At 49.6% G+C, this 9247-nt stretch overlaps 1 protein-coding gene across 1 annotated transcript in view; it reads right to left on the bottom strand.

Annotated features, from left to right (window-relative positions):
- ARHGAP31 (Rho GTPase activating protein 31) overlaps window positions 1-7579 on the bottom strand; it is a 118487-nt gene extending 110908 nt beyond the window's left edge. Inside the window, exon 1 of the mRNA XM_004278515.4 lies at window positions 6717-7579. Within this exon, the coding sequence (XP_004278563.1) occupies window positions 6717-6816 (100 nt within the window). The 5' untranslated portion in view covers window positions 6817-7579. The remainder of the gene's footprint in view (window positions 1-6716) is intronic.
- Window positions 7580-9247: the final 1668 nt, after the last annotated feature.

A 9247-nucleotide genomic window follows, 5' to 3' on the forward strand; every position in this document is an offset into this window, starting at 1 on the left:
TGTTCTCAGCTTTCTCTATCAAAAGCTGCTCTTAAAAAAATCTAGCACCAGTATCTGTCTCTTCTGATCTGAAGTCATCATGCTTTCTCAGGGGTCCCTTATTTTAAGGCGTACCTAAAATTGCATACTGGGGGGAAGATTAGCGGGACGGTGGGGGGCTGCTATCTAGACACCTAAAGTTCCATCAGGCTGTGGCTCCACCTCAATCAGGACTCAAGGACAGTCCTCTGAGGGAGGAACACCAAAACCTAGTAAACTGAAGGGTGACATTTGTGTTGGGGCATAGAGAGAAACAGAAAATCAGGTGGGAATGCACCTGCAAGCAAAAAGAAAATTAAATCTGAAGTGTGACAAGTGGGTATATGCCACTTTGGCTTCAATACAGGGCAAGCAATGAGTGAAAAAGAAAACAAAATAGAAAATCGAAAGAGCTAGTAGCGTCATGTTCCTGGGCCTCAAGACTGGGGTGAAGGAACCAGACCAAGGAAAGTGGAGACCTGAGACCCAGAAGGTGCGGGTTGTGGGGGGCGAGGGGGGGAGGTGCCCGGCAGCTCACACTGACTAGCCTGTTCTGGAGGAAATAAGCACTGGGTGGTCCCAACCAGAGGGTCTATCACTACTTTGTTCCAATATCTAATGGAAGAGGAGTTGGGGGGCACTTCTTATCCCCAGACTGAGTCCTGGACCTCTCAGCCCTGTCCTCCTCTCCCACCCTCTGCCACGGAATCCCAGGAAACTTTCTGCAGGGAGGTGACCCCCAGGAACAATTGGTCCCTAGCAAGTGCTTCAGAACTGCCTTGGTCAGTCAGCTTCTGGAATTTACAATGTGTTCTCCCCTCATCCCCACTCCCACAGGAAAAGGTTTCCAGGCTAGCCCACAGATGCCTAATGGATTAAGGGGGGAAATAAAAAGAATGTATCAAAAACTACCGCTCTGATGGCATTAGGGAGCTTATCCACCACTTACAGCATCATCTATGGGAAAATGTGTTCCCAGTTCCAACTTGTTTCCCTCTGCCCCAGCAGATGGTCCACTGGGCTCTAGGGCAGGTCTGGGGCTACCTTAGCAGTCCCAAGGCCTGGGCCTCCAGCGGCTGGAAGGCATCTGGGCAGCTGCCAGTGGGGGTGGTAGGGGCGGAAGAAGGGCAAGGCTATGCCTGTCCTCAAGGGGCTCCTGGCAGAGGTCTGGAGACTGGGCAGGAGGGAGGGATGTGGGTAGGCGGAATGGCTGTTTCCATCCTCTGGACCATGCAGAGTCAGTTACAGTTTGGCTTCATGCAATCAGTCAGCTTGCTCCAGGTTTAAAAGCCTTAATTCTCCTCTTTTAGTTCTTCCTGTTTCACTGTGGGAGCCCAGATCTGGGGCTGCCCCTCTGAACTCAAGCCCATGAGGTGGCTGTTCTGTCTGCACAAACTCCGCCTCCAGGACCTGACTTCTCTTTCAGTTCCCTGAAGGTCCGGGAGTGGCTGGGTACCTTTCTCAGATCTTTCTGAGGGCCCTTGAGTTTCAGGTTGACATTTTGCTCTCCCACCACTGTATACTGATGGTCCACTCCCCAGAGGCTCTGGGAAATCCCTCCGTGAACTCTCCATTCAGCGGGACAACTAATCTGCTTCCTGTCCCTCTTGGTGCTTAATTAACCCATCTGACCATATCATTTACTCGCTTCATCGGAGCCCTCATGCATTCAGTCACGGATAGCATGTGGTTATGCTAGGGCAAGTCCAGGGTGTTACGATAACAACAGCTACATTTAGAGCTTACCTTACGCATACCCTCTGCTAAGTGCTTTGCCCATAGTAACTCATTTCTCTTCACACCAGTCCTCTTATCCTGAATTCACAAATGAGGAAAGTGAGACCCAGAGCGGGTAAGTAACTTGCTCCAGGGTCACTCAGCCTGGAACAGGCAAAGTTAGGATTCTACCCCAGGCTGTAGGCTTCCAGAACTCTTAATGGGAGCCCCCAGCAGGGGGCACCTGACTTGGGAGGATCAGGGAAGGTTTCCAGAAGCAGCTGAGACCCAAAGGATGAAGAATTAGCTAGGAAAGGTGTGCAAACGATGCCAGGCAAGACGCTGGGAAGGAGACCACTAACCCAAAGAGGATGCCCCTGCCATTCAATGTTACATCTTCTCGTGAACAGAAAAATATTCACCTTCCTTGCTAACACTTTGCTCCTGCTTATGTTTGGATTTTTTGTCTATTTAATTGAAAATAAAAGCTTTTGCATTTTCTCCTTCAGTCATGACAGCCAACTTCAAAGCTTAATTGAGCCATTGGTTTCTGAAAGTTTGTTCACATCCCTTAGACTGTAAATTTCTTGAGTCTGGAGTGCCTGTTTCTTTCTCTCCCACCGTACCTCCACAGCGCCTTATACTGGTTTCTTAAATAAGCGAATAAACAAAGTGAGAGAATGACTTAGCTTTAGAAATGTAGAATAGCTATGCCTCAAATTTCCCATTGCCCTATCCTTGTTCTTTGAAATGCTGGGGCCATCTTACTCTCATCAAGCTTAAAATTATATTTTGTAATGGGTGTTTATTCGTTATAAACCTTTTGTAATCCCTCGATTCAAATACATATATATTTTTTCTTTTCAACCTGATAAGAACTAGAAAAAATCCTTCAGGAATAAGGTTCTTATCAAACATTCAGAGGGTACATTCTGAATAGTCAAGGCTGCTTATCCAGGGAGAAAATGATCTGTAAACCCCTGCACTATAAGCAGTGGTTCTCAACTCTTCCTGCATTCCAGAATCATCTAGGAAGCTTTTTTTTTTTTTTTTTTTTGCGGTACGCGGGCCTCTCACTGTTGTGGCCTCTCCCGTTGCGGAGCACAGGCTCCGGACACGCAGGCTCAGTGGCCATGGCTCACGGGCCCAGCTGCTCCGCGGCATGTGGGATCTTCCCGGACCGGGGCACGAACCTGCATCCCCTGCATCGGCAGGTGGACTCTCAACCACTGCGCCACCAGGGAAGCCCTCTAGGAAGCTTTTAAAACATACCCATGCCTGGGTACCAAGAGATTCTGATTTAATTGTTCTGAGAGGGGGCCTGGACATGAACTTTTTTTCATGCTCCCCCAGTGATTCTATTGTGCTACCATCATGGCAAACCATTGCATGGACAATTATCCCTTTTCACCAGGGAGTGAGTCAAATGGCAGAGATTGTTGGGAAGGGTGAGGAAGTCCTCAGCCCTTAGAGTGGGACCAGCACGGAGGCAGAAGATAGCTTTCCTGTAATGCTCTCTTACTGGTCCCTTGACTCCTGGCCCCAGCATTTTCAGGCACTGTAGGAAGACCCAGAGCACTTGATTCAGAGGGGAGAGGTAGGAAATGCTCTGGGATGCACTCTGGCCTCACGGGGCTTCACCCACAGCCTCCCAACTGCAGGTGACACAATGATGTGGTTTTCATCACACAGCTGCAAGCAAGGGTCTTCGTATTCAGGGGTCAAAAAGAAGAAAAAGAAAGCTGTACTATTTTCAGCATCAGCAGTGAGGAAGTGATGATCTTCTCCCTCTATTCCAGACAGGAAGAGAAAGTTCTCTGGTTCCCGGGGGAGAACTAGGGGTTGGGGCAGCAGCCACCATGCTGGAGGGGAAGGGAAAGAAACACTGGCTAAGTTGGCCAGGAGCAACTTCATGCCATTCTTGGGTGATCTCACCAGCCTGGAGAAAAGTGGCCAAAGAAGCAAAAGCGGGAAATTGGCCATTCGTATCAACCCTACGTGCAGCTTGGGACGACCAACAGCAGAGCCTGAACATGGCATCTGTGTGGCTGCCTGAAGAAACTGTATACACGATTTGTGTGTGTGTGTGTTTCTAAGGAAAGGTTTCTGCTTTTCATCAGCTTCCTAAAGATTAAGGACAACACTGGCCCCGAGCAACGTCTGCGCTAAGTTAAACACCTATTTGTCACCCTGCCTCATTAGATTTGTCCAGTTGAAGGTAGCAGGACTGGGTTACAGCAATTGGCAGAAGTGGATGACATTTTTCCTCTGTGCTCAGTCCGGGGGTATAAATTCCTCATGTTCAGGTGGTCTGAGCACAGCTAATTGTCACCAGCTTTGCCTTGTACCCCAGCTCAGAGATTTCCCTCCCTCCCCAAACACATGGGTTCTCTTGGATTCCCCACATCTCTGTTCTTTCCTTCTGCCCTTGTGTTCCCAGACCTGAATCCACTTTTCTGCCTCATTTTATCCTTGACCTCCAAAGCTGAGTAACTGGGATGTCAGTCTTGTGAGGCCCTCCCCAGCCTTCTAGATCCTAGTTACCATGCTGACTTGTCACCCTCAGGATTCTGGGCTGAACTTCCAAGGTGGTGAGCAAAGGGGCACTACCCAGGGCAGTTTTTCCTCCCTGGGGGCAGAGTCCAGGCCTTGTCTATTAACCAATACATGTTTCAGAAAGTCCATGAGGAGGACACATTGTTTTAGAGAAAACATTAGCACTGACTCTATTTATTGATGCTACACTAAAAGAAAAATAAGAGACAACTGCTTAACTAGTTTTAGATGTGGGAAAAAAGAAATCCTAATTATTCTCATTTATATAAGCTGCTTATTATGCCTGCCTAATTCCTACGTGGCACCATAATGGTGTCTGGATCATTAAGTGGGTCAATTTCCTTCTGTTTCAAAGGAACTTTATTCAGGTACGTCAGTCTTGAAAGTTTGCTGATTCTGGGGCAGGACTGTCTGCTTTCAATTAACGGGAAAAAAAATCATTAGAGGAAAATGTTGGCCTAGACAAGGATGCCAGGGAGGGGAGAGGAGGCTAGTGGGCCAGAGCCCTCTGCGTCCCTCATGATTGACTGTCCCTCATGTCCCTAAGGTCCCTCATGACCTTAGGCCGGTCACTTTACCTCTCCCGGCTTCCCTCCCTTCTCCCCAGGGCAGGAAGAGCACGGGGTACTGGTTTCAATTTTTTTTTCTTTAAGAGTAGCCCCTTTTCTTTTTTTTCCTGAACAAAACATATATAAAAACCCAAAATATAAATCAGGTGAAAGAGGAACCATTTAAAGCTGCCTCTGAGGAGTCTTCACAGAACCCTAGGATTCCTTGCTCATCCTAGGATCTGTGACATTGTAAGAATGGGTCAGGACTGATAAGCACCTCCATGCAACTCTCAGCTTTGGAGTGAGGGCCCAGAAGAGCACCCACTTGGTGAAAGGTGGTATCCACGAGCATTCATAAGTGAACATGGATATGAACCTGAAGGCCCCCTGCAAAAACAGGTGGAGGAGAACCATTTCATTCTGAACTTCTGAGGGTAGTGATTAAGATGCATAGTTGGAGTTCTCTCACACTCAAAAAAACTCAACCTAAGGATGTTATTTCAAATCTACCTCTCCAGATTGTTGGATAGGATTACATGAATTGACTCAGTTGTGTCCCAGTTTCAAAAGAGGCAGTTTTGAAACCTGTGGTCCCCCAAGCTGTAAAATACTAAGCCATCTGTCCTAATGACATGGCAGCCCCTGAACTCAAGGACACCACAGGAATATCACACCACTGCAAATTACCAGGTGGTGCTAAGTCCCTAAAAAAATGAAATAGAAACAAAAGCACTGCTCTGTTTTTGAGATGCACATTTGATATGAGCTAATCAAATAGTTTTTGAGATTATTTTCCTGGAGGCAGAGTTATTCTGCAGTTAGCCCTTCAGTTTCCCCCCTTTGTTGTATCTATCTATGTATAAACACAAGGCCCATATAGTGGACTTTTTTCTCCCTCACTGAAATTTCTGAAGACAAGGCCTTTTTGTCACGGGTAAGTGCAGGGCCAGTCAACCTTAACAAAAACAGTCATTTAATGCTCAATTTCCTCAACTTTCCTTTGATTAAAAACTTCTCACTTCAAATGCTGGTACTGTATTATAGATTGTTTTCTTTCGCCCTCCCCCCCCCAACAAACGTTTAATAAGTTGTCTCTACCCTGGAGGATTCCCTTTTTTTTTCCCAATCCGACCTTGAAAACATAGAGGCTCTCCTTTTCATGTACAGACCCTAAACTATTTAAAAATCAAGGCCCTCTGACCTTTTTACAACACTCTTCTTGTCAGACACACCAAACGCTAATCTGAAAACCAAGAGGAGGTAGAGGGTCTGAGGGGTTGGGAAGGGGAGGGAGGGAGCTACTATATATTTGGCATCAGTTCAGAAATTCAGAAAATGTTTGTGCAACCACTCCCCCGGCCAGGATCCACCGCACCCCCGCCTTCCAGCACATTAATAAAAAAAGATGTGAGCGGATGAAATCGGAGAGCCCGGGAGGGACACCTAAGGCGGTCATAATTACGTACCCAGAGAATCCCACTGAACACCACACCACAGATCGAGGCCTCCTCCCTCCCCTCCGACATCCAAAGTTTGGGAACAGGACCTCTCAAGCCCCCCACCCCCAAGCCCCAGAGGTGGCCGGTTAAACGTGTAGCAGCACCGGCGCACCGCCCATTAATGGCTTGGGTGACACAAACGGAAGGGCTGACACAACCTCTGCACGTCGGGGTGGCAGCGTTACGCACCTTAAGAATCATGTATGTTTAAAAAAAAAAAAAAGCACAGTGAGCGCTCAGGCCTGGAATACATTAACTTGGGAATTGAAGGCAACACGCCCTACGAGAGTCCCTCTCTCTCTCTCTCTCAAACAAAAAGAAGCGGGGTGGGGCGTTGGTGGCGGGGGGGGGGGGGGGGGAGGCGAAGGCACTTTACCATCCTGTCCTGAGCTTTCCAGATACTCCGTCAGGTCACAGCCAAAGGCGCTGGCGGCTCCCTTTCGTTTCAGCTTCTGCTTGGCACCCTTGTTCTTCATGAGTTAGTCCCAAAGAGGTTGCCCCTCCGTCTTCCCCTCCCCGCTGCTTGGCACCGCGCCTGCGATGGTCTCCGGGGGAGGTTAGATCAGTGGTTGCGGCGCGGCGCTGGGGGGCCGCATGGGCGTGGGGAAGAGCCTGGGCCCGGGGCAGCGCGCATGGAGCCCGCGGGGCGCGGAGCCCGGCGCGGGCGCGGAGCCTGAAATCCACGGCGCTCTCCTCCAGGGCCGCGGTACCGCAGGCCGTGTGGAGCTGGCAGCGGCGGGCCGGCGCGCTGGGAGTGTCACTTCCTCACTTGGAGTCCCAGGGACTTTCACGGGCTCCCGCGGTGTCTTCGGGTGTTCTCCTCCGCTTCGGAGGGAGGGCGAGCTCTCCGGTCCGTCTTCTAGAAGCCCGGGAGTGGCCGAGAGCGCGGGGAAGCCGGCGGCGGCCAGGGGCGCGGGGACAGCCCGGGGGCTGCCGTAGGTCCTCTGCCCGGCGCGCGCTGTCCTGCCTTCAGACGGCTTTGGTAGAACGAAAAACAAGCATCCTGTCTCTCTCGCCCGCCCTCACGCCTTCCTTTTTTTCCTGTCTTACAAATCCTAGGATCATCCAGCTCAGGAAATGCTGGAAGGAAGTTAGCTAGGGAGGGGGGTGGAGGGTGGAAATTTTTGGCAGCTCCGTGCTGGTGTGTGTATGGAGCCGGAGGAAGTAGGTGGGTGGGTTGAGGAGGACGGGGTGGGGGAGAGAACGCGCTCTTCGGAGAGCTGTTCTGCGACTCTGGAGATAACTGGGCAGCTCGGGAGGAAATCGCCGCTCTCCTAGGAGCACCCGCAGCCCGAGCCGCCCGCTTCCTGCCCCACCGACGGCTCTTTGAAGACAGCAGGAGGAGGCGCGCTGGCTTTCTGGATGGAGGGGGCTAGGTGGGACTGAAAAAAAGTGGCCTGCCTTGTTTTTATCGTCATTGTCATCATCTCTTTGACACTTTCTATTTCGGTGCCTGTCTGCTCCTACACAGACACTTAAAGAGTAATGACGGAAACAAAAACAGGGATTCCAGCGGAGAAACCTGACGGGGAGCGGTTTTCAGCCGGCCACTCCCAACCTTCCACCCTTCTTTCCGGCGCCCAGGTACCCCCAACCCAGCCAGGTCCCCTCCCAAGCTGAGGGAGAGATGGAGGCTGCCGCTTTGTAACCACTGCTCAGGAAATTAGATTTCTGGTTAGAGATTCAAGCACGCGCGCGCGCGCGCGCGCACACACACACACACACACACACAAACGCACACACAGACGTTATTGCAAAGTTTGCTAAATGGAAGTGATCTGGGGGGGAAGTCTCAGATTTAAGGTGACTCTGATATTCTGACCTAATGTGGAGAAAGCAGCCTCCCAGGTTATTTCATAATTTGTCTCAAGTGTTCAGGAGGGCATGTTTTTTCTTCTCCAGTTAATTTGACTTCTGTGTACTCAGCACACAATAAGCACTCAAATTCTTGTTATTTAACCATTTTAGGATTAGATTAAACTTCCTGGGTAAATTCAAATCCATGTATAGGCTTGAAGGGTAAGGACATTCATACAGCTCAGAATGCTGGAAAAAGCTTTAGGTATAGTATTTTAGTCACTGAATCCCTTTACAGTCTCTCATCTCCCTATGTATCACCAAGACAGTTTATGAACTTTGACCCTTGACCTTCTCTCTTTGTCAGAGCTTACAAGTGATAGCGTGCCTGCCAAATCTGGCTCACAGATGTGTTTGGTTTAGTACATGCCATGCTTTAAATTTTTTTAAAATTAATTGCCAACATTAAAGAGTTAACATTTTTCACATAAGAGATCGGGATTTCTGGCTTCTCTTGCAAAAATGGAAGATCTGGTCACACCGAAAGGGCATTTCCTTATGGCAAGGACCGCTGATGCCAAGTTGTAGCAGCCCGCATGGCGGCACCACCTTCTTTAGAGAGTGAGCCCTCCAGTTTTGAAGCCCCCAGTGCCCGTCTGCCCCACTGGAGTTTGCGGCCCAAGCTCTGTGTATGGTCTCTCCTTCCTTCTATTTTCCATCGGTCTCTCAGTGACACCAGCATTGCCCCAGTCATCTTGGCAAGACATCTTCAAGTAACCACTGACTCATTTCTCTCCGCCGCCACCTCCAGTCTAGTCCCGCCCAGACAGATGAGTCCTTCAAAATGCCTCTCCTCTGTGCTTCTTCCGTGCAGTCCCATTCAGTGAGGACCATTCACTCCTAAATTATTAGAATAACTCCTAGTGGGGTTTGCTGAGTCCGGTCTCTTCCCATTTCATCCTGTGCACTAAGGGCCTGTTGAGTCTTCTGAAGTATTGCTGTTGTTGTTTGCCTGCTTTGCTCAGAACCTGTCAATGACTCCCTGTTTCCTACTCCCACGACAGCAATTTCTAAGCATCTTGTAAGCTACTTGGAGAATATTTGATAGGG

Source organism: Orcinus orca, chromosome 5, assembly GCF_937001465.1.
Source record: "Orcinus orca chromosome 5, mOrcOrc1.1, whole genome shotgun sequence".
NCBI classification, from domain to species: domain Eukaryota; kingdom Metazoa; phylum Chordata; class Mammalia; order Artiodactyla; family Delphinidae; genus Orcinus; species Orcinus orca.